At 37.6% G+C, this 26,050-nt stretch overlaps 1 protein-coding gene across 5 annotated transcripts in view; it reads right to left on the bottom strand.

The window, feature by feature from the left end:
- PPP1R13B (protein phosphatase 1 regulatory subunit 13B) overlaps nt 1-23,174 on the bottom strand; it is a 75,377-nt gene extending 52,203 nt beyond the window's left edge. For 3 of the 5 annotated variants that reach the window (XM_060754943.2, XM_060754956.2, XM_060754948.2), the window contains exon 1: nt 22,890-23,174. In XM_060754943.2, the coding sequence (XP_060610926.1) occupies nt 22,890-22,898 (9 nt within the window). In that variant the 5' untranslated portion in view covers nt 22,899-23,174. The remainder of the gene's footprint in view (nt 1-22,889) is intronic. The other 2 variants (XM_060754963.2, XM_060754971.2) reach the window with 1 other exon arrangement.
- Between the last annotated feature and the right edge of the window lie 2,876 nt (nt 23,175-26,050).

Raw genomic sequence — 26,050 nt, 5'->3', positions numbered from 1 at the left:
CTATATATTATTTTACTGCATGTTTACTTCATATCACAGAGCAGAGCAAAGCAAAGCATGGATATAGCATTGCTTACTTGGTTGAGCAAGCAAACCACATTAGTTATTCTCATTATTTAAATATGCACAAAAACTCACGCATAATGTGTATATGTACACACAGTTTGAAACCATTATTTCTATGACGTCTAATCATTAGTTTAATTTAATCATGAGGCATCTCATCAGCAGCAATGCAAATTCACATGATGTACATGGGACAGAGGAAGGACAATCTTCACCTCCAGAAAGAAGCTGAAGTTTGGGTGATTGTATAAAAACAGTGTCCTTCACCTCAGTAAAACTAGTAAAGACTCAAATAGGAAGAAGTCAGGAACATAAAGATATTGGTGATGATTCTTCCTCCATGCCATCCCCAGAAAAAGGCGATTTGGAACCACCACAAAACAGGAATAACATTTTGGTTGTTGGGAGATTGCTATCTGATGTCACTCGAAGCAGACATAATTTGTATGGGCTCCTTCCACATGACAAACACACAGCTTATTGCTCCAGAAACTAAAAAATGAACCAATTTAATTAAAGAAGACATTCCAGTGAAATATGAGGGAAAACATTCTGAAAGTGAAAGATTTTTGATAGTGGCTCAGCGTGTATTTAATTCTTCTATGGATATCTTTAATACTGGATTGCCATCTTTTTGGAACACTTGTGTAGTCCTGCATGGCAGAGGATCAGACGGGATGGTCCTTGCAATCCATTTCAACTCTATGTCTCTATGAATGAGAGACCTTAAAGAGACTGTTATTACCAGCCCTGAATTATAATGCAAATCAAACTCTCTCCACTCATATGATTCAGTTTGGCACCACCCCTTCCTACTGCTTATCCAAGGTCACCAAACATTATGGCAGCAAGGTCTTGCTCTGGGACTTCCCCTAGATCAAAATAACTCCTTTTATGCACTAAGGGGTACATGTGATGCAAGGCTGGAAGGCCAAACACATAGCCTAGCAATTTCATCTTCACACTGATGAGTGGAGAGACTCTCAATAATTCTGATATAGCTGTGGATCCCAACACAGATCACTGTTTCCTCAGTGCTTAGTGAAACCAGCAGGAAATCTGAATGAGTGGGGTAGGATACAACAGTAGTAATAGGGTTTCAGGAAACTTACAGCAATGGTTCTTAATTTGTGGGTCCCCAGGGGTTTTGGGCTACAATTTCCAGATATCTCAGCCCATTTACCAGCTGTTAGGATTTCTAGGGGTTAGGGCCAAAACATCTGAGGACCCACAGGTTGAGAACCACTGACTTAGAGGGATACTGGATGCCCATCCTAGCATTAGATTTTCAATGTTTCACATCAGCAGCTCAGGAATTAAATCTCTGAAGCTGTACTTTCAGTGTATCTTGATATCTTAGTAGAGGCATCAGAAATCATAGGAATTAAATGACAGCATTCTGGATACAAGTTTCCATGGAAGGTGTAGTTCTTAGGGTCTTGTCATATCAGGATACTGGAAAACTCTCTACCAGAAAAGAAAAAAAAATGGGCAATTCACAGGGAGGTTGGAATGGTAGAGGCTTCTAGGCTACAGGGCAAAACCATGGACCAAAAAAAATAAACAAACAAAATAAAACTTTAATTCAGAATGGAACCAAACTTCAAGTCTAGGTTCAGTTCAGAGTAAAATTAAACCATAAAGTAGTTCATGTGATGATAGCCCATTCCCAATAAAGGCTGGAGTGATCATCCCAACATAAATTGGTAGATTTTTAGAACTTTAGAATATAAAGCTTTAAGGTTACAAAATCTATGAACATATTTTAATGGTTTTTAACTGGGAATTTTTAAAATACTGTTTATATTTAATCCTATTTTAATGTTTGCATATTTGTATATTTTAAATTGTATGCTGATGCTTTTATGAGTCTTCTGTGGGAGATATAAGGTGGTGTATAATAATAATAATAATAATAATAATAATAATAATAATAATATGCAAAGAGGAGTAGCTGTACTAAATAATAAATGAACGACACAAACAATAATCACATGAAATGGTCCAAATGTGTTTATATGTGATATTAAAGGTGTCTTTCACCTTGATATAACTAACTTGGGACTGTTAATATAGCATCCTAAGTGTAGGATGGCCAGTTTAAATCTATATAAGTATTCAAGTATTTTGTTTCTAGGCACAGGAATAAAAAAAACATAACTGTCACTTATAAAAAATAGTTTAAGCCATGATCTTGCAAATCATTACTGCCAAGGTGTGTGTGGGGGGGGGGGGGGGGTCAACCTTGCCAATATCTAAGCTCTGCATACCTTTGTTCAGTGTGACAGGATGCATTGCCTTGCCAACCTACAAATATTTGTCAGGAAACACAAAACCAAAAATGATCTCTTGAACATTCTCTCATTTGTGAAGTACATAAGACCATCAGAAGAATAGTGTTACACTGTGATACAGCTCAACAGCTACATTCGTGACTGAATTATTTCAATAAACACTAATTTGAGTGTAACAAATGAAAGTTTCATTCGCTAGGAAGTGGGATTTTTTCCAAAAAGGTTTTGTTCACCAATATTACGATTAAAACAATAATAATTCATTTTTAAAAATACCACTGAATGATCGTCATACTTCCACCAGACAAAGCTTAAGGCAACTCAAAGAATACTATAAGCAAAAGAAGTACAGGAGGAATATATGAATGTATGTTGATATAAGCTATTTCTCACAATTTTCTAGTGGTAATTATTACAAATATCTTCAATCTAATTCTGTTAACTCTACACTACAAAATATCAATTATGATAAGATGTGGTTGCTTTTCATAACCTCCTGTGACCATGATTACCAATATCCCAAAAGAAACAAATTATAAAACAACTACACATGCAAACATTGGATGAGAGAACAGATACAAAACTCTGAAATTAAATAAGCGTAGCTTGTTTAAAATATGAGAACCAGAAAATATTTATGAAAATACCATGTAAAAGAATACAAGAATAATGCCAGTTATCTCAATTCACTCTCACCTTTCTTCTCATTATTTTGCCTATTTTCCTGTTTCTTTGCTTCACATCATTCCTTCCTAGTTGCCAAGTATTCTCTTTTGATGTGTTTAATACACTTTCAAGAATCATCCTTAAAATATTCTTCATCCGTAAATTTAAAAAATTTAAAAACAAAATATAATAAGAGTGCTGGAATCAGAAATAATTTTGATGCAGACGTTACAGTGGGTGAATCTACATAAATGGCTGGTCTGCTGGGACATGAATACAAGAGGTAATGACATGCCAAGATAAGACAGCCTAATGAAAGAAGGCAGAGCACAGTTGTGACATCAAGAAGATAGGCTGGAATGGGTTTTGCCTAAATAGGTAAGGTTATACAAGGAGTTCTTTTCATCAAGTGCGTAGTGCTAACTGTGCATTACTTTATGAAATGTCATATCTAAACAATGGACAAAATTTAAGACTACTGTCACATTACTTTAATAGAAAAAGTAAACAGATTCCCTTGTTGTTTGCTCAAACTTATTTTAGCATGCTTCGAGAAAGCTATGTATAGGATAGTTCTGGCTTCCAGTTATATAAAATCAATTTAAAAAATTAAATATCAACCTACATTTTAGTTACAATTGTTGCTGTGGCACATGATCACATTTACTAAAGATATCTACAATATAAGAGAAAGTGATATTGGTAAGCAAGATTCATAACAAGAAATCTTATGTGCAGTGTACAAGTTTGCTCCTGACTATTTTGAATCTGTTCCAATGAAATCCTCTATTAAGTTATATTGGCTTGTTCTTAATATGATACCCACCTCACCTTTGTAACCCACATCAAGCAAGAATGGAAAAGGGAGAAAACTTCTTCGTACTGGAATATTATCACATACTGAAGACAAAACTTACTAGACGCCAGAATGTAGTATAGCACCTGGTAAAACTCAGCTGAGTGGCTTGTTGTGTTAGATAGTGTTTATGTTGATGTGGGATGTTCAGGAAGAACATCCCACATCAACATAAATACTATCTAACACAACAAGCCATGTTGATTGAAGAAAACTGCATAGTAAACATAGTTAAGTATACCCTCCTCATACATAGTTGTACATATTCACGAAAGGCAGTTTTTTTAGACTTGTTCATACAGGTTATTTGCCTCTTCTTTCTTGGTTATAAAAGTATCTTTTGAGTACATTACAACTACTGATATGTAGTAAGGAAGAAGTGGATCCAATTTATCATGGGAGACCTTGTCAAAAGCCTGAACAAAATCAAGATTTCTTACAACCACATCATTCCTTTCATTTACCAAACTCTGACAAAAAAGAATATAATAAGACTGATATTATTTGTTTTTGATATATCCATGTTGACTTTTAGTGTGCATGGCATCCGTTTTATAAGTGCTCATAGACTGCTTTATCTGTTGTATAATTTTTTTCTGGTAATGATGTCAGGCTGACTAGAAATAAATAGTTTAGGGCCTCTTTCCCCCCACAACTGAAGATGGGAGAATATTTGTCCTCCTGCAATCTTCTAGGACTTTTCCTGTTCTCCAGGAATTCTAAAATAAATGGCCAGTTCTTTTAATACACTTGGATATAATCAATCTGGCCCTGTAGACTTTAAATCATTTAGATTACCCAGATATTCTTATAATGCCTCTTTAACTATTCTGTGCTCCATTATCCCCAAGTTGAGCAAAATTTACCTTTTGGGAAAAGACTGAGGAAAAGAGACTGTTTTCACATGGACGTAACTAGAAAGCTCTTTTTATTGTTTTTAATCTCTCTAGCAAGCCTGAGCTCATTCTGTACTGTACTTTTCTGATTTTGTCCTAATGCATGCTGGTTATTCATTTTAATTCAATCTGGGGGATTTCTCCTTTTTTTTTCTTTTTTTTTCTTTTTTTTGCTTCTTGTACATGTCTCTTTTAACTCTAGCTCAGTTGAAAATTCCTTTGACACCCAGTCTGATTTATTTATTTTATTTTATTTACTTCATTTATACCCCACCTTTCTAACCCCACAGGGGATTCAAGGTGGCTTTCCACATTTTGTTACAGATGTATAAAATACGGCTCAGATAGCAAGCTTAGTTGGTGGGAACACAAGTGAAGGTTTTCCCGTTGCTGCCCCTCAACTCTGGAACTCCCTGCCTATGGAAGCCAGAATGGAACCCGCCCCCCCCCCTACTATTTTATTTATTTATTTATTTACCTTATATACCTCTGTTCTCAGCCTGAAGGAGACTCACAGTGGTTCACAACAAATACGAACAGCAAAAATTCAGTGTTACAGTATAAAAACAGTTAACAACCTAACACATTACACAATCAATGTATCCTTCCAGCAGCGAATTAAAACTTCTTTTCTTTTTTTCTTATATATATATATATTTATTAGTAATATTACTTTTTACAAAATTTAAAAACAAGGAATTGGGGAGGGCTGGGATGGGCAATTAGGGTGTGGTTAGGTGCAGTGAAAGGAGGGGAAAGGAAAAGGAAAATATGTATATTAAAAAGACCCAAAACAAAAACTAAAAGGGGAGAGAGCTGAAAAGGGGAAGGAGGGGGGCTGGGGGAGAAAGTTGTCAGGGTCCAAGGAAAGAAGAAGTGGGTGCTGTGTTTTATGTAGTTTAGTAAGTTTTTAACAGTTGTATTATTTTTAACTAGTTTTAACAAAAAAACTAAAAAATGATCATATTTTTCTTTTTCATTGGAATTGTTTGAAACTGTGCCTCAAAGCTTTCACTCTTAAGAAACTTCTATCTATCATGAAGTCACTTCTCTTTTTGTATTTTGATCATGGAATCACAGTTTTCCCCTAAGCTTACTGAAATCAGCTTTCTTAAAGTTGAAAATGTGTGTCTGATGATGATTGACTTGGCTGTAAACTCTGAAAGAACATGGCCACTCCTACCTAAGGAACATGCCACTTCCGGGCAATTAACCAAGTCATCTCTGTTACTTAGAATCAGATCTAAAATAGCCAATCCCCTTGTTGCCTCTTCTGTACAATAAAACTGTCTGACAGACAAGTGAGGAATTTGTTGGGCGTAATTTTCTTCACAGAGCCTGACTTCCAATAAATATCAGGATACTTGAAATCCTCCGTTACTACTATCTCCCTTCCTCTGCTCCAGAGGGTCATCATTCCAGTCCTTAGTTTGACTTGGAACTTCGTAGGAACCCCCACAATTACATCTCTGCTGTTTCTTTCTCCCATAATTTTTGTCCTTATATTCTCAACGTGACTTCCAAGATTTAAGTCATGGATCTCTTCACGAGTGTAAACATCCTTGAACTATAATGCTGCTACTCCTACTTTAGTGTTCTTACTTTACTGTTTAGTCTATTTCTTAGGAATAAGTTCTACCTCTCTATTTCTACATTCCAATCAAGAGGCTCATTTGAGTGATGCCTATTATATCATATTTGCTTTGTTGTAGCAAAAGTTCATGTTCATTTTATTTATTTCCCATGGTCTTTTCATTAGTATAGAGCAGGCATGGGCAAACTTCAGCCCTCCAGGTGTTTTGGGCTTCAACTCCTACCATTCCCAATACGCTGTGAGGGATTGTGGGAGTTGAAATCCAAAACACCTGGAGGGCCAAAGTTTGCCCATGCCTGGTATAGAGACACTTAAGATCATGGGCCATTCCTCCTAGCTGTTTATTTAAAGTTTATTCAGTCCCACTGCTGAGACTTGTACTTAAGACAAGGATGAATGGGAAATTAAACAGTTTTAAGAAACCATAATAATAAAGTCATATAAAGAACTCACTGATATCAGTGTGCATATATTTTGTACTGGTTAGAAGCTGGGCGTTTTTATTGGCTAACAATTTTAATGCTATATGAACCAAATTTAATTTCTTTTCGTACATTACAGGCAGTCCCCAAGTTACAAGCATGATACAGGTTCTGTAGGTTTATTCTTAAGTTGAATTTGTTTGTAGTTAGAACAAATACATTTTTAAGTTAACTCCAACCAAAAAAAGGATAAATGTTAGCTTTAGATAGCATAGGGAAGGTTTAACGCCCCTGTGGTGTTTGTTTTGCTGTCTCTACCCCTGTTTGTAAGATTTCACCTTACTTTCTGCCCATGTGACAATTCAATTTTGAAAAAAATTGGATTGCTGTGGAAACAAGGGCTGGTGCTAAAGCTATGAATTGTTTATACTGTAAGTCGAATGTCTGTAACTTGGGGATTGCCTGTATATACAAAACCATACCGTTGGCCCTCCACTATATAAATACATGTGAGAACATTATATAAGGTTACCTATAGGATTGCCCTCTCCAATATAATCTGCCCTGAACACTGAGGTCCTCTGGGAGGTATCTGCTTCAGCTTCCCAGAACCCAACAGGCAACCATCACCCAGAGAACCTTTTCATTGGCTGTGCCACAACTTTGGAACAACTTGCTGGAATAGCTCCGACAGCTAAATCAGCTGTTGGAATTTAAGACACAAGTGAAAACCTATCTCTTCCAACAGACCTACCCAGATAGCTTTAATGATGAATTTTAAGTTTCCACCATGTCTAAATTTTGTTTTATGTACTTTAATATGGATTTTATAGAAATATGTTTTAATATGTTTATTATATGAAGTGTTTTTAAATGATTATGTGTTTTGAATATGTGTTTAAGCAATGTTGTGAGCCGCTTCAAACCAAGAGGTGGGTAAGAAATAAAATTATTATTATTATTATTATTATTATTATTAACATACATTTTATTCAAAGCAATGCAGTACAGATATACTGCATTCTCACAAGACACTGAATTAGAAGTCACCATAAGATTTATATCTGTGGTTCCCAATTTAACCAATTTTACACACACCAGCTGCTATATAAATATACTGCATTCCTTTTCTACACCAAGAAATCTAAGACTATACTTATAACCAAAGTTTTCATAAAGAAGCTATAAAAAAACAAAACACAAATCTGTGCAGATGCTCAGAAATACATACTGAGATGGATTTAATGGCTTGTTTAAGCTATGGCCCAAGACATTTATATTGCATTTGACACAGCATGGCAGCAAATCCCACTAAATGAGAAATGTTATTGGTTTTGAGTCCAAAAACAAGTTACTGCACTCATAGTTGAAACAATCTATGGCACTAGAACTGAAGGCTTGTAGCAACAGAGAATAATATATTAAACAGAATACTTTTACACCATGGTGTCACAACTCAAACCCATTTTGGGGCATCAACTACAGATATAAAAGACAGCACAAATTATGAAACTAGTTTGTATTCTCATTAGATATGGAGAAAAATTACATTTTAATTACTTCTGTTAAAACAACCCGTAGAGCCAGTCTGAGTCCCACCGTGGAGGTTGAAAAGATAGGGATATAAAGGTTTTAAATAAATAAATAATAGAGCTTTACTGTTTAGATAAACACAGATATCCAATAAAGTGTCAATTATTATTAATTCATGGATGTTATTGTGAAGAAACAATAATTGAATACTACATTGGGATATTTTTCACTATACAAAATATCTCATTTCCTAGTTCATTTATGACTTCTACTCATTTCTGTCTGGCTGAAATAATGGTGCGTAAGCAACCAGTTCTTCAAAAGATGAAGCACAAAAATGCTTATATATTGATACTTCATTGTCAGTTCACTCAAGGGCAGGTTTGGGGGGGGGGGTCCAAAATTATGAATTTGAGATGACCCGTAGAAAAGGTAAAGAATCATTCTGCAGAGAGGGGAATGTACCAAAGCCACTTTGTGGGGTCAACCACCTCTGGTCGCCACCATTTTTCTGCCTAAGCATTCAAAAAGGACAGAAACGGTATCATGAGGGAGAGTACAGAGGGACTGTGCATCCTTTAGGCTCACATACTAAGCTCTTGTGTTTCACCACTCTAGTCAGAGAAGAGAATGGTTACTTTTTTATGAATTAAGGCAAAGTATTTCCTTGACCTATAGATGTCAACCCAGGGATTTTTAATTTATTTTTACCTGCATTTTCAAGAATTATACATGGGTATTTAGCATAAGTCAAGGGTCCTCAAACTAAGTCCTGGGGACCGGATATGGCCCTCCAAGGTCATTTACCTGGCCCTTTCTCAGAGTCAACCTAAGTCTGAAACGACTTGAAAGCACACAGCAATAACAACAATCCTATCTCATCAGCCAAAGGCAGGCCCACACTTCCCACTGAAATACTAATAAGTTTATATTTGTTAAAATTGTTCTTCATTTTAATTATTGTATTGTTTTTAAGTGTTTTTTTGCATGACAAATAAGATATATGCAGTGTGCATAGGAATTCATTCATGTTTTTTTCAAATTATAATCCGGCCCTCCAACAGTTTGAGGGACTGTGACTTGGCCCTCTGTTTAAAAAGTTTGAGGACCCCTGGCATAAGTAAATAACAAGTGACGCAAATGTGGGGTTACTATGGAATGGTAACTGTTTTTGGGTTACTCAAGGCTGTAAAAATTGTGAACTACTGACCCCAGCAAGGCTTCACTCTCTATATCAATGATCAGGAAATACAGAAGGTTTCAGATATTTTTGTAGTGCAACTTTCAGCTACCATAACTAATAGTGAAGGAGTCTGGGTATTGATATCTAACAACATCTGCAGCCTTCCTGGTTCAAAACCAGTACTTAATACATTGGTTTGTTTTGCATCAACCTAGATCAAACAGCAGAAATTCAGACCCTGTGATTGACAGAGTGGCCCATGAGATTTATTCACATGGTCCACATTGCCAAATAAATAATATATGATTAGCCCCACAATTTGATTTCACTTCTTTCTTTTGTTCGTTCGTTCATTTCTTTCTTTCATGACAGAAGCAATTGTGAAAAAAGATAGATTACAGACAAAAATACCAAGATTTATTTAAGTCTACGCTTATTCTATTTTAATTTATAGAATAAAAAAGTATCAAGTGGCAAATCAAGCTACACAGACCAATTTTCAAGTAGTCCACAGGATGAAAACTTTGAGATCAATTAGGTTTTGGCATGAACAACCAATTTAAATCATTCAACATCTGGATCCAGTCTGCTTTCTGCCTCTCATGCTTCTTTCAGATATCTTCTCTTTAAATAATTAGTTTATCCAGTCCCTATTTGCACTAATCCTCAAGATGCATGTCAATGTCAGTTCTGAATGTAGAGTACATATATTTACTCTAACCTTGACTCCCTACAATCCCTGTTTAATTACAGAAACTCAAGGAAGAGATTAAATGCATAAATAGTTAAACTTTTGGATAGACACCCATTCAAAAATTTGTTGTTGCTAACTGCCCTCAAGTTGACTTATGATGACCCTATGAATGACAGACCTCTAAGTCAGCCTGTCATCCAAAGCCCTAGTCAGGTCTTGCAGATTTAGGGCTGCGGCTTCCTTAAGTCTATCCATCTGAAATCCAGTTTTCTTATTTTTCTGCTGCCTTTTACCAAACCAAGCATGTTTGCCTTTTCTAGTGAGTCATGTCTTCTCATGATATGCTGCTAGAATAACAATATTTTAAATTGTTGCATGCATTTAACAGCGACACTTCTCTACAAGCTAAGGGTGGTGGGATTTTACCTTTCAGTTTAAAGGGCCAAACATTCTGAAAGGGTCTGACTGGTTAAGGGTCTCTTGCTGATTGAAAAAAATCACCACCCCAATCCCATATTTTCCATTGCAGGCAATCGCTGACTTGCTTCTAAAATTCACAGATTACAACCCAGTCTTCGCAGAATGGTCTTTGTGATTATTATTATTATACTTATTTAAACCCCCACTTTCTCCTAGTCCTAGGGCTCAAGACAGTTTTTATAAACTGATACAAATAAAAGTTCACATCAGTAAAATGTATAAGATTTTTAAAAAATTAACAACCAATAGTGCTAAAAGCCATATCAAAACAAAATCATTAAAAAGCAACAAATACATTCAATGTAGCACATTATTAAAAGCATTTTCTCCATACAAAAGTTAGGTCCCAAAAACCAGCTGGAAAGCCACTTTGAAGAGTCCAATTTAGCCCCTGTAGGGGGTTTCCAAGAAGAAAATACTATCAATGCACATGCTGCTGTACAAAGACAATACAAACAAACTTTCCTGCCAAAATCTTACAATCTCACCTTAAAGGAAATATGAGAAATAAAAGAGCAAATGGCTCTAAAGAATGCAAGTTGCCAGGGTACATACATTGTGCACATATACAAATGTATGGTAAAATTAAACCAAAATTCTAAAAAAAAAGTTGGGGTTTTTTTAAAAAACAAATATTTGAAGGGCAGCTCTTAGAAATTTGAGGAAATAATTCTTGAAGAGCAGCAAGAGAGACAGGACAAATGCAACTGAGGAAGCAAACAAACCCTGTGTCATAGTGTTCAAGGAACACAGGCCTCATTTACACTGACCGTTTAATGTAGTTTCAAGTTGGTATTGAAGAAAGTGGTTTCACTGTGCAGATGATTACATAGCACTGATGGACATTAAGGATTTCTTTCACATGCTTTTAAGGGAGCTTGTTGTCCGGCTGCGCAGTTTAAATCTAGTTTCAAACTGCATTAAATTGTCAGTGTAGATGGGGCCCCACACTGAGCAGGGCAATAATAAGAAATGAGGGCTGAAAAATTGATTAATATATGTAAAACAAGAAACTTGTCTTATAAAATAGACAGCTCTATATTCATTCGCAATTAATATAATCCTCCCCATCAAAATGCTTTAAACTACATGAGCCATCCAAACAAGGTGTATATAGCCAGGGATGGGAGTTAGTAGGCAAAACCATGTGAGTCAACAAATTTCCCTGCTCTTATCATAGAATCATAGAATCAGAGAATCAAAGAGTTGGAAGAGACCTCATGGGCCATCCAGTCCAACCCCCTGCCAAGAAGCAGGAATATTGCATTCAAATCACCCCTGACAGATGGCCATCCAGCCTCTGTTTAAAAGCTTCCAAAGAGGGAGCCTCCACCACACTCCGGGGCAGAGAGTTCCACTGCTGAACGGCTCTCACAGTCAGGAAGTTCTTCCTAATGTTCAGATGGAATCTCCTCTCTTGTAGTTTGAAGCCATTGTTCCATGTCCTAGTCTCCAAGGAAGCAGAAAACAAGCTTGCTCCCTCCTCTTCCTTTCCCTTCTTCTTTAACTGCTCTCCAATCTATTTTTCAACAGCTTCCCAGTTATTTTTCTGCTGAGCAGCATTAAAGTATTTCCTCTAATCCCAATCCTTCTTCTCTCTGGGTCTTCCTGTGTTAATGAATCTGTTACAGGAGCAGCCATCCACTCCAATAAATTCTAATAACTTAAAATGAATTAACTCAAAGCATGGGGCTTAATTTCAGAATTAATCAGAAAATGTAAGGAGTTAACCCAAATGGTTAGAAATGAATCTAATGAAATAGCAGTTCACCTGTTGGTTGACTAACTAGTTCTAAACTCTCCAAGAATCTGTTCTTTCATCCAGACTTGCATACTTTCAAACAGCATTGCTTAATGGGAAATATCATCCAGTTCCTCAACACAGAAATTACATCTAACATAATTCAATTTAAAAATATCTTTTCTTTTCTAGAAATATTCTAACAAAGCACATTCACAAATTCCCTGAACAACTAGTTTCACTGTTCAAACACAACTACAGTCAAGACGGCCATTTTGACTAAATGGCATCGTTGTTGTTCATTCGTTCAGTCGCTTCCGACTCTTCGTGACCTCATGGACCAGCCCACACCAGAGTTCCCTGTCAGCCGTCACCACCCCCAGCTCCTTCAAGTTTAAGCCAGTCACTTCAAGGATACCATCCTCCATCTTGCCTTTGGTCAGTCCCTCTTCCTTTTTCCCCAGCATAATTATCTTCTCTAAGCTTTTTTTTCTTCAAATGGCATCGAATTGCTGCCAAATATAAGCCATCCTGAGTCCCCCCTTCAGGGTTGAGAAGGAACAGATAGAAACACCAGAAATAAATAAATAAAATAAAATAGTCATTCAGTAATAAAGTGGCAAAACCATCTCTGAGCACTCCTTGCTTTTAAAAAAAAAACCCTATGAAGTTCATAGAGTCACCATAAGTTGATGGGAGACTTCAAGGGACACCCACAATTATTTTAAATATTATTCTTCCTGAACCATATTACCATGGATCACTGACCAATTTTTTGACTGAATTTTTCATCAGTATCATAATTATTTCACTATCCCTTTCTATTTAAAAAGAACTCAATTTCTGGATGTGACTGCTATCTGACAGCTACTATCTTGTCTGTCTCCGTGCATTCTCCAGTATATGAATTTGGGTATCAAAACAGGACAACTACTAATCCACACAAAGCCCTTGGAAGACTTTGGGTTAGTCCAAGAGGTGTCTAAGTTGCATTCTGCTGAAAAATGTCTGTTCCCCTTTCTTCTTGGTCAAACTATTACTGATAGATTTGGTAGAGCAGACAGGATCATCCCTACGGATGCTTCTCTCCTCGTAAAATTTGCAGTCTACACAGGTGTTTGGAAACTGAAGAGTCGTGATAGTGTGTGACTCACCCAAGGTCACCCAGCAGGTTTGTTTCCATGGCTAAGCAGGGAATTGAACCCTGGTCTCACAGTCACTGTCTGGCACTCAAACCACTACACTATGCATGCTCATGCTTCTACGTTCTACAAAACACTGCAAAAAATTGTTCAATCAGAGACTATAAATAGGAACTGCAGTTTGTATTTTCATTTTATCTACTTCTACAATTATTTTAAAGGCATTTGGAAAACCATGACCCACTGGAACATCTAAAATTATGAGATTCTGTGTTTTTACATTCAACAAATATTACTCTTAGAAATACTGAAGAGACCACATATTTAAAACATGGGCATGTTGTGCCCTCAACAACAAAATTCCATTTTGATTTAATACACTGTAAACTTAAATTCAAAATAGGAATTTAGACATGGCACCACATAGTCCTAGTGAATTCTAAGAACTGCTCTTTTGCTTAACATTTTATCTCAGTCTAGCAGGGGCAGCCAACTTTCTCATGTCCAAGGGCAACACACAAACTCTTCTGGACATAGTGTGACCATATCTCTTCCCATTCATTTTAAAAAAAAACTATAGAATGCTCTTTGCCCCACCATGGATCTTGAGGAGCAATTTTACAAGCTTTCAGTGTGATTTTAATCTAAAAAGAACCCATGCAGGACCTAAAAGACAGGCCTAAAAGACACTCACAATTTTCTTGGGGGGGGGGGGGTAGATTCCCCTAGGGCCAAAAGAACTTGTGGAGCACTGTTCAGTAAAATAAAGAGTATGAAACACATTAGAGCTTCCACAGCATTTTATACAACTTACAAGCTGCACCTTGTTTGGTCTAGAGGCTTGGGCAGAGTTTGGAAAAGTGTGGACTGAAGACCATATGTAGCTTCCCAGCAGTGTTTTTGTGGCTACTAGGACCTCTCAAAATGTATCCAGAAAATAATGCCCACAAATGCCCTGAAAGGACTAGAGGTAATTTTAGTGGGATTTTGTACTCTACTAGGCTATTTAAGGCCCTGTGGATTATTTTTTCTAAGAAGAAGTAACCTAGAAGTTACTTCTGAATCATATCTTGCAACTTTTTCTGGTTCCAAAATAGCACAATGTGCTCATTAATTTGACAAAACTGCTCCCACATTCCCTAGATCAGTGTTTCTTAAACTTTTTTCACTCCTGACCTCTTTCTCCCTGATAAATTTTTATGTGACTACAGGTACATAGGTATAAAAATTGAAAATTTACTGATAATAAATCAGCACTTGCAAGGCTTGCTAACAAGGATGATTTTTCTTTTTATGAAGTTCAGATGAAGCATTTGCTGCTGAATCCACTGTAAACACTGCATACTGTTGCTAACAAATTCATGCCATGTCTAAGGAGCTCATCACATTGCCCAAAATAAGCATCCTAGGATGCTTAGAGCCTTATTCAGGGATGGAGCTCCACGGCAGCCATCAGACAACATCTGTGGCTCCGCCCCTAACCAGGGGTAAAAGCGTATTGTGCTGGCTCCAATGGAACCAACACGTTTCTTCCCTATTTGGGTGATGCTTCTCCTGTATGATGGGGAAAGTGTCACCGCACCCCTCACACCTGATGTTTCACCATGTCTGCTGGAGAAACAGCACGGGGGGGGGGGGGGGGTCCCCATGTGATAAAGTAGTAAAACAACATGTAGGTGACATTCAGATATCTTATAGTATTGCCAGATTTTTTGCGACGTGAATATTGAGTTAAGGTGGATCTCACATTTAAGAAGCAATGCCCTTTGGGACTTTTTTTGCCAGGGATGTGGCCTTCCAATATCCCCCAATAGTTAACCACCCCTTGTTTTACATAAATAAACAATTACAACAGAAAAGTTAAATTATCATTCAAAAAACTAAACATCTGACAGGGATACTTATAACCAATATGCAACCCACTAATAATTCATGTCATGGTCTAACAAAAAAGACATCCACCTTAATCCCCCAAGAATTTTCTATCCAGACTGAATTGAGGAGGATGTAAACAAATGATAGAGGAGGATATAGACCTTTTTCCCCAGCCTTTCTCTCATGGAAATATCCACATTTCAACTCATAGCAGGAGTTTTCATTGCATTACAGCAGGCCATTGGTATCTGCTGAGATTTAGTTCCAGGACTCCTGTGGATATTAAAATCTGTAGATGCTCTTCCCATTATATATGATGGTGTTCCTTAATATAATGGCAAAATTAATGTTTGCTTTTTTGGAGTTTTTAAAAAAATATTTTCAAGACATGGATTTTTGTGTCAGGAGTGACTTGAGAAACTGCAAGTCGCTTCTGGTGTGAGAGAATTGGCTGTCTGCAAGGACGCTGCCCAGGAGATGCTCGGATGTTTTACCATCCTTGTGGGAGGCTTCTCTCATGTCTCCGCATGGGGAGCTGAAGCTGACAAAGGGGCTCACAAGGGTTCTCCCAGATTCGAACCTCCGACCTGTGGGTCTTCATTACTGCCGGCACAAGGGTTTAACCCACTGCACTACATGGATGGTTGAATCCATAGATACAGAATCAGTGAATACAAAGGACTGACATGTACAAGATAACTTTGTTCTTTTCCCTATGCAAACTTCCATTTGAAGAAATAGGTTGGCAAGGAATCGATAAATACTGAAACTGGGGGAGAATGAGTTGAGAAAAGGTACGTTTGGGTCACTGCCTGTGGTTGACAAAGCTACTTTCAAAAGGAAATGACACTCCATCCTGGATTGAAAAGAAACACTGGCCTAAAGGAGAGGAGCAACCCACAACAGGATGTTTCCTCCTCTTCTGCTGGAAGACAAATCTGTGGGTTCCTGGCACAAGGGATGGGCTAAAGAGTTGTTTTATACAAAGGTTTCCTTCCTCCAAAGCAGCATATGGCATTGCAATTTTCTATGTGGTAACCTGCTCTGAAGGAATTATTTTCATTATTGTGGTATAAGAAGCCTGATATCTGATTACACTAGCCTTTTTATTACAGATCATAAGCACTTAATGAAGCTTTGCATCAGTAACTTCAATGGGATTAAATAATTCTATGTGGTTTGTGAATTGCTGCCATGGACTCAAAACTACTGTGGTCAAATCAAAGTATTTCTGTTTGTACTTAGTTCTTCATTCACAAGGTTAGATCATCAAACAACTGAATGCAGTACAGTATGTGCACATCCCTCTCATAATAAAGCATTATAATGCTGAAGGTCAAGACTGAGTTACACTGTAATAATCTCAGGTTCTCTATGCAAAAATTTCTGCATTGTGACAGAATGACGTATATTATTGTATAACTAGTAATTATTCAACATACGGCCACAAATAGAGTTTCAGAGCCAATTACATCAGCCTCATTGACTAAAATTATTTTTTTTCTAAAAGTTACTGAGGTAGCATTCAAAGATCATTAATGTGATTCAGGTCTCATATGGCACCAAGAATGTAATACGAGAAGGAAATGAATAAGAAATTTAAACATTAACAAATGGATGTTATAAAATCAGGAGTATAATAAAACTACATCAATGTGTCAAAACTATCCCCAAGTTATGAACAAGATAGGTTCTGTAGGTTTGTTCTTGAGTTGAATTTGTTTATAAGTTGGAACAGGTACATTTTGTAAGTGTAGCTCCAGCCACATATAAATATACATATTAGTTTTGGAGAGCATAGGTAAGGGTTAACACCCCTCTGGTGTTTGTTTTTCTGACTGTCTCTGTTCAGAAGATTTTACCTTACGTTCTGCCCCAGCAATAACTAGGTTTTGAAAATTTTGCTTTTTGTGGGAACAAGGATTGGTGAGAAAGCTTCAATTGAGACACTTTTCCCCATGATAACTCTTTCAGGAGTGAATTTCCTTTACTAGGGGTAGATTTCTCACTTCCTGTTGTCTCACCCCTGTTTGTAATTATGAGTCATTTGTAAGATGGATGCTTGTAACTCAGGGACTGCCTGTATATACATTACTGCACTCAGAAAACACAAGCTATGCTTTCAGTCACACACCGCTGCCTGAATCCTATTGGCTATTCCCAGCAGGTGTAGATCCAGTAAATCAACTGTTAAATAGTGAGTGGAGACATAAGCAAACCATATTAATTTAATGGGTTTGTTCTTCAAGGGATTAAAAATAAGATTCAGGCCTATGTCTGTAGACTGACTACAAAATTTCAACAACTACCTTTTAACACCATGTAGTGCTTCTTATATTTATATGCTATGGCTCTGATAGCGCAAATTATTAGATTTGATTTTTTTATTAGCACCATGTTCATACATCTTGGTGAGATATATTCTAAAGGAGGTGTTCAATAGATTGCATTTGCAAAAAGGTTACATGGATGCATAAGAATTTCATGCATGTAAATATTTTCTAGAGGCTTTTTAATACAATTAATTCCAACATCTATTTGCCAGTTCTAATATAAAATCACTATACAAAGCAGAGGTTCTTTTCCTCTGCTGGTAATTAAAATAATGGTCCATTTGTAATAATATTGAATGCTTAAAACAGGCATTTTCTGTAGTTCTCGTGGTCTCTTATATCAGGACACATAGATCTCCTTTATTTTGCTCCTGCATTTTTCGTAATAAAATGATACATGATATTTCATCACATAATCGTAGTCAAGCATTCTCCTGCATCCATAATGAGTACTGCAGGGAATCCCCTTCCTTCTTTATTTTTAGGTTGCCAAACGATTTTGGAAATTTTAACTTCTTAAAGTCACTCCTTTCAAATACTGAAGAACAGTTCAGAAAAAGACAGTACTATAGCCTGAACCAAATAAATGATTAATTCATCACTCTTAAGAATGAATTATAAATACATAATACATAAACAGAAAGCAGTACATTATTTCCCTCTACATTAGAAGAAAAAATACACCAACAATGAACATGTTTCCAGAGAAACAATGATTTCTTGAAACTGAAGTATTATACTAATACAAGAAATGTCACACCAGTGAAGAAAGGCCATATTATTTTAGGCTGAGATGAACAGCAAAAAATACCAGCTGCAAGCATGGATGCATCTCCAGAAGGAGGAAAGATTACAGAGATAGATAGATAGGTAGATAGATAGATAAGCAAGCAGAGAGTTCACTGTATATAAATCTGAATGTATTCAATGGGGCATTCTTAATCAAGGCTATGCATAACTGAAGGCTTCAGCAAGCTGAACATCATTCACATGCAAGTATGCACTGGACTGCAGCCTCTATGTATCTCACTCTGGTCTCACTCCTGTCACGCACCTCAAAATGCACACTTTGATGCATACTCACAAGGTCAGAATCATATATGTCTGCCAGTGAAAAGATTAAAACACATATACATCTCACCATTTCTTTATAATGAATGCTCCCCTCCTTAACAACATCTTAAATAAATAAAAATGCAATCTATTATTATTATTACTACTACTACTACTACTATTGAAATTAACCTTTAAACAATAATCACACAAAAAGGATAAGCTCCCAAGGAGACGCTGTTAGAAATAATCATGGATTAGGGTTTGTGGTTTTTATTTCTACAGGAGCAGCTTAAATCTCTCTCCCAAGCGGAGAGTGGGAGGGCTAGAGTGCAGAAAGAAGAGAGAGCAGCTAACCTGCATATGCCCCCTCCCCAAAGGAAAGAAAAAAAGGGGGGGGGAGGATGGAGACAGAGAAGACATAAGCTTTTCCTATCTTTACCAAAAGGAAATTCAGTGGGCCCTTGATATCCACTGGGGTTTGGTGAGGGTGTTCTGGTAGATTACCAAAATCTGTGGATGCTCAAGTCTCATCATGTGACAATACAAATATATTCATAGCCCATCAAATATGTATTTAGACAAGTATGTTTTAAAATAGATATTTAGTATTAAGTTAGGTCTAAATGTAGCATCTTTGCCTGTCAAATTGGAATATAACTGAAAATGCATGTACATTTTCTTCACGAGTGTAGTATATGTGTAGTATCTTTTAAAATGCATGTGCACCTCCATACCAAACGTCATATGGAGCTGTTTGGCAGCGGTACAGATTGGCTTGGAGGTTTCATGGACTCTCCTTCTTTGGAGACATTTAAACAGGGGGTTGAGTGGATCTGTCAGGAGTGCTTTAGTTGTGTGTTTCTGCACAGCAGAATGGGGTAGGACTAGATGTCCCATGTGGTCTCTCCCAACTATAAGATGTCACATGAAGCATGGTAAAATAGTGTTCCTTATCTAAAATGTTTAACTGCTTGAGCTCAAGAAAAAGAAAAAGAAAAATTCAAGCAGTGAATGGTGGAATCCATGGGTACAGGACCCATGGATACAAAGGTATCTCTAGCAGCTCTGTCAGGCTGAGGAAAAAGCTCCTGCATGGGTCAGGGATAGGAAAAAGCTCCTGTCCCTGACCCATCCAGGAAGGTGGGAAGGAAGGGAAAGAAGTAGGGGAAACAGTGCTTGACAAGATGGTGTGCACCATTTTATTATTTCATAGAATCACAGAGCTGGGCGGGACCACAGAGGCCATCCAGTCCAACCCCATTCTGCCATGCAGGAAGACACAATCAAAGCACTCCCGACAGATGGCCATCCATCCAGCCTCTGCTTAAAAACCTCCAGAGGAGGAGACATCACCAGACTCCCAGGCTGCATATTCCCCTGTCAAATAGCTCTTATTGTCAGGAAACTCTTCCTGATGTTTAGGCAGAATCTCTTTTCCTGCCATTTGAATCCATTGCTCCATTGTAGCCTATTTTCCAGAGCAGCAAAAAAAAAACCAAAAAAAGCCAAGCTGGTCCCTTCCCTAATGTGACAGCCTTTCACATTAGAGACATGGCTATCATGCTTTCTCTCCAAGCTAAACACACATACATTTTTATTCATTCATATATCAGTTTTGCACTCTCCCCTCCCCTCCCTTCTGTCTGGGCACCTTAATAGGTGCTTAATCATATTATAATATATCCTATTATGATCCTATTACATATGTTTATGTATGTATATGCATATTATGTGTGTGTATATATATGTGTGTGTGTAATAGAATCATAATATGATAAATTATAGATTTGTAATAAGATCATAATAGAATAAATTATATATATATAGAGAGAGAGGGGAGGGATCATTATAGGATACATTATACAGGGTTAGTCAAAATGAATAGTACCCGAATGTATGTTTACTGTAACCATATTGGCCTATTCATTTTGACTAACCCTGTATATATGTGTGTGTAGTAGGATCATAATAGGATAAATTATATATATAGATGCAATAAGATCATAATAGAATTTTATATATAGGATACATCATATATGTGTGTGTAATAGGACCATAACAGGATAAATTTTATATACGTAATAGGATCATAATAGAATAAATTATATATGTGTGCAATAGGATAACTGGATACATTATAGATAATCATAATAGAATAAATTATATATATACAGGGTTAGTCAAAATGCATAGGCCAATAAGCCATTCAATTGAATGGCTTATTGGCCTATGCATTTTGACTAACCCTGTATATATAGATAGAGAGAGAGAGGATCATAATAGGATACATTATATATGTATGTGTGTAACAGGATCATAATAGAATAAATTATATGTGTGTGATAGGATCATAATTGGATACATTATAGACAGATAATCATAATAGAATAGCAACCGGACATAAATAAAAATAAATAATAATAATAGAATAAATTATATATATATATATATATATATATATATATAGGATCATAATAGGATACATTACAGATAATAATAGAATACTATATATATATATATATATATATATTAGGATCATAATAGGATACATGATATATGTATCTGTGTAATAGGATCATAACTGGATACATTACAGATAATCATAATAGAATAAATTATATATATATATATATATATATACACTCATAATAGAAAATTATAGAGAGAGAGAGTGAGAGAGAGAGGATCATAATAGGAAACATTATATATGTAATAGGATCATAATTGGATACATTACAGATAATCATAATAGAATAAATTATATATATATATATATATATATATAGGATCATAATAGGATATATTATAATATACATTATATATTTATTAGTAATAGGATCATAATAGGATAAATTATATATATATATATACATATATGCAATAGGGTCATAATAAGATACATTATATATGTATGTGTGTAATAGGATCATAATAGGATAAATTATATATATATATACATATATGCAATAGGGTCATAATAGGATACATTATATATGTATGTGTGTAATAGGATAATAGGATTATATATATATATATATATATATATGCAATAGGCTCATAACAGGATACATTATATATTTATTAGTAATAGGATCATAATAGGATAAATTATATATATATATATAGGATCATAATAGGGTACATTATATATTTATATGTAATAGGATCATAATAGGATAAATTATATATATATATATATATATGCACAATAGGGTCATAACAGGATACATTATATATTTATATGTAATAGGATCATAATAGGATAAATTATATGTGTGTGTGTAATAGGGTCATAATAGGATAAATGATAGATAGATAGATAGGGGATCATAATAGGATAAATTATATATATATATATGCAATAGGCTCATAACAGGATACATTACATATTTATATGTAATAATATATCATAATAGGATAAATTATAGATATATAGATAGATAGATAGATAGGGGATCATAATAGGATAAATTATGCATACATACATATATATAGTATAATACTATACTATATATAGTGTAATAGGATAATAACTGGATACATTACAGATAATCATAATAGGATAAATTATATATATAAATATATATACACATGCAATAGGCTCATAACAGGATTAATTATATATTTATATATAACAGGATCATAATAGGATAAATTATATGTGTGTGTGTGTAATAGGATCACAATAGGATAAATTATAGATAGATAGATAGATAGATAGAGGATCATAATAGGATACATATATATATAGTATACTATAGAACTATATATATATAGATCAGGATCTGTCCAGAAGGAAAGACAGTGGCTGCATCTACACTGTAGAATTAACGCACTTTGACACCATCCTTGCCTGCAAAGACTCAATGCTGTGGAATCGTGGGAGATGTAGTTTCACAAGGCCTGCCAAAAAAACAGCTAGTGCCTCCACCAAACTGGCAATCCCAAGATCCCGGCGGTGGGTATCAGATCGCATTAATTCGGCTTCCTAAATGCGGAATCACCACAGCAATCCTGGCTCCCGAAGGCCCCCTCCCTCCCTCCGTCCCTCCGCTCACCGGCATCATCTCCGCGTCGTGCGTCAGTCAGTCAGTGCAGTCCAGCCAGGCCGCCGTTTGTTCTGAGGGGGAAAAACACAAGCGGAGGCGGACGAGGCCCGGCCTCGCTGTCGCTGCCCTTCTGGCTGGCTCCCGCGGAAGAGTATGGCTGCCAGGCTCCGAGGTGCGGCGGTTGGGAATGCCGAAGCGCAGCCGAACCAGGCCGCCTCCGCCTTCTCCTCCTCCTCCTCGTCGTCCTCTTTTCTCCTCAGAGTCTCTCCTCAGCGCTGATCCACAAGGGGTTAAACGGAAACGGCTTCCTATTGGCTGAGGCAGGACACGGGGGAGGGGAAAGGGGCGGGGCTCCGCGGCAAAGGCTTGGAATGCGAAGGCCGCGAAAGGAGCAGGGAATGGACGCTGCACAATGCGCATGCGCGCGCCTCTCTCTGCTGGGCTCGACTCCCCTCTCGAGTACGCTGTGCGTTGCGCATGCGCGTGCCTCCTCCCCCGGTTTTGTACTCCACTGTGCGCATGCGCACACAAACTACAAACAGGTTTGAGGACTACAGGTTGTATTAGGTATTGTTCTGGGACAGCTGTTCCAGGAGCTCCAATTTTGTGCTTTGCACTGAACGTTTGTTTATATTTATTTAGGTAAAGGTAGTCCCCTGACATTAAGTCCAGTAATGTCTGACTCTGGGATGTGGTGCTCATCTCCATTTCTAAGCCGAAGAGCCAGCGTTGTCCATAGACACCTCCAAGGTCATGTGGCCGGCATGACTGCATGGAGCGCCGTTACCTTCCCGCCGGAGCGGTACCTATTGATCTACTCACATTTGCATGTTTTCGAACTGCTAGGTTGGCAGAAGCTAGGGCTGACAGCGGAAGCTCACGCCGCTCCCCGGAATCGAACCTGCGACCTTTCGATCAACAAGCTCAGCAGCTCAGTGCTTTAACCCACTGCGCCACCGGGGGCTCTGTTGTGTTAGGTATAACCACAAAAACATTGGGACCACCAAACGCAGCATTGCCCAAACATGAATCGAGGAATATGAAAGGTATACTACAGAATACTTCAACCAGAGAAATCAGTCATAGCAGAGCACCTGATGAACCAACCTGGACACAGCATTTTATTTGAGAACACAGAAATGCTGGACCACTCCAACAACCACCATGTCAGACTACACATCTATGGCAATCATCCTCAGTAGAGCGGCAAGACCGAGAACAAGCCACGAGTCAAGACAAAGATCCACCCAGAGGAAAAGTGTTCTTGCCATACATCAAGGGAACCACTGACTGCATAGGGAAGCTGATGAGGAAACACAACATACAAACTATCTACAGACGCACCAAGAAAATCCAACAAATGCTACATTCAGCAAAGGACAAGAGGGATCCTCTCACCTCTGCAGGAGTCTACCGTATACCATGCAGCTGTGGACAAGTCTACATAGGGACCACCAAACGCAGCAGCATTGCCCAAAACACGAATCAAGGAACATGAAAGGCACTGCAGACTACTTCAACCAGAGAAGTCAGCCATAGCAGAGCAACTGATGAACCAACCTGGACACAGCATTTTATTTAGAACACAGAAATGCTGGACCACTCTCACAACCACCATGTCAGACTACACAGAGAAGCCATTGAAATCCACAAGCATGTGGACAATTTCAACAGAAAGGAAGAGACCATGAAAATGAACAAAATCTGGCTACCAGTATTAAAAAAACTCTAAAATTACAACAGCAAAACAAACAAGGACATCTAGTCACCTCTACACAAAAGTTTGCTCCAGGCATTGTCAGGCCATTATATGCTAATCAAGGTAGTCCTCTCTCCTGAGGAATCTGTACAAGGACCAAATAGCAACAGTAAGAACTGACCACGGAACAACAGACTGGTTCAAGATTGGGAAAGGCGTACGGCAAGGCTGCATCCTCTCACCCAACCTTTTTAACTTGTATGCAGAACACATCATGCGATGTGCGGGGCTGGATGAATGCAAAGCTGGGTTGAAAATTGCTGGAAGAAACATTAACAACCTCAGATATGCAGATGACACCACTCTGATGGCCGAAAGCGAGGAGGAGCTGAGGAGCCTTCTAATCAAGGTGAAAGAAGAAAGGGCAAAAGCCGGGTTGCAGCTAAACATCAAAAAAACCAAGATTATAGCAACATGAATGATTGACAACTGGAAAATAGAGGGAGAAAATGTGGAGACCGTGACAGACTTTGTATTTCTAGGTGCAAAGATTACTGCAGATGCAGACTGTGGCCAGGAAATCAGAAGACGCTTACTTCTTGGGAGGAGAGCAATGTCCAGTCTCGATAAAATAGTGAAGAGTAGAGACATCACACTGGCAACAAAGATCCGCCTAGTCAAAGCCATGGTATTCCCTGTAGTAACCTATGGATGTGAGAGCTGGACCTTAGGGAAGGCTGAGCGAAGGAAGATAGATGCTTTTGAGCTGTGGTGTTGGAGGAAAGTGCTGAGAGGGGATGGCTGGTGACTGCTGGAACAGCACTTTGGTTTTCTCGATGTTTAGTGACAGGCCAAGCTTCGTGTATGCTTCTGCGAAGGTGTTTAGAGTGGCTTGTAGATCTTCTTCTGAATGCGCACAGACGGCATTGTCATCAGCATACTGGAGTTCTATAACAGATGTTGTTGTAACCTTGGTTTTGGCTTTCAGTCTGCTGAGGTTAAACAGCTTGCCATCTGTCTGATAGATGATTTCCACTCCGGTGGGAAGCTTCCCATCAACAAGGTGAAGTATCATAGCAATGAAGATGGAGAATAAAGTTGGGGCAATAACACATCCCTGTTTGACACCCGATTCCACCTTAAATGGGTCACTTTGGGAACCATTGCTGTCCAAGACTGTTGTCATCATGAAGGAGTCGCAGGATGTTCACAAATTTGCTTGGGCACCCGATTTTTTGGAGGATGGTCCAGAGAGCGCTGCGGTTCACTGTGTCGAATGCCTTTGCAAGGTCGATGAATGCCATGTACAGAGGTTGATTTTGTTCTCTGCATTTTTCTTGGAGCTGTCGTGCAGTGAAAATCATGTCCACTGTTCCTCTGGAAGGGCGGAAGCCGTTCTGGGATTTTGGGAGGGTGTCTTCTGAGAGGGGCAGAAGGCGGTTTGCAAGGATCGACAATAACGTCGACCATA

This window comes from Anolis sagrei, chromosome 1 (assembly GCF_037176765.1).
Source record: "Anolis sagrei isolate rAnoSag1 chromosome 1, rAnoSag1.mat, whole genome shotgun sequence".
Classification (NCBI taxonomy): Eukaryota; Metazoa; Chordata; class Lepidosauria; order Squamata; family Dactyloidae; genus Anolis; species Anolis sagrei.
The sequence above is the reverse complement of the archived record's forward strand: the minus strand, read 5'-3'. Positions and strand labels throughout refer to the sequence as shown.